Source organism: Rhagoletis zephyria, unplaced genomic scaffold (genome assembly GCF_001687245.7).
Source record: "Rhagoletis zephyria isolate East Lansing unplaced genomic scaffold, Rhagoletis_zephyria_1.1 Rzeph_scaffold_02768, whole genome shotgun sequence".
Lineage (NCBI taxonomy): Eukaryota > Metazoa > Arthropoda > Insecta > Diptera > Tephritidae > Rhagoletis > Rhagoletis zephyria.
In genome coordinates, this window is record NW_016159852.1 from 27,219 (window position 1) to 27,487 (window position 269).

General features: G+C 41.3%; 1 protein-coding gene across 1 annotated transcript in view; it reads left to right on the forward strand.

Annotated features, from left to right (window-relative positions):
- LOC108367679 (metalloprotease TldD-like) overlaps positions 1–185 on the forward strand; it is a 1,409-nt gene extending 1,224 nt beyond the window's left edge. The window contains exon 2 of the mRNA XM_017622358.1: positions 7–185. Within this exon, the coding sequence (XP_017477847.1) occupies positions 7–185 (179 nt within the window). The remainder of the gene's footprint in view (positions 1–6) is intronic.
- Positions 186–269: the final 84 nt, after the last annotated feature.

Here is a 269-nt window from a genome sequence, read left to right on the forward strand (position 1 = left end):
TCAAAGGAGCAACTTTAATTGGTGACGGCCCAACAGTGTTGAAAAAAGTATCTATGATTGGGAATGATTTAAAGTTAGATCCAGGTGTTGGCACATGCTCCAAAGATGGACAAAATGTTCCTGTTGGAGTTGGGCAGCCAACACTGAAAATTGACTCCATAACAGTCGGCGGTACCGAGGTATAGATGGCAATCAACTATTCATCCCCTTAGAATTATCTTCCCCGTACATTGTTGGGGCTATCAAACTTTTTGATCAGTTCTTTTACA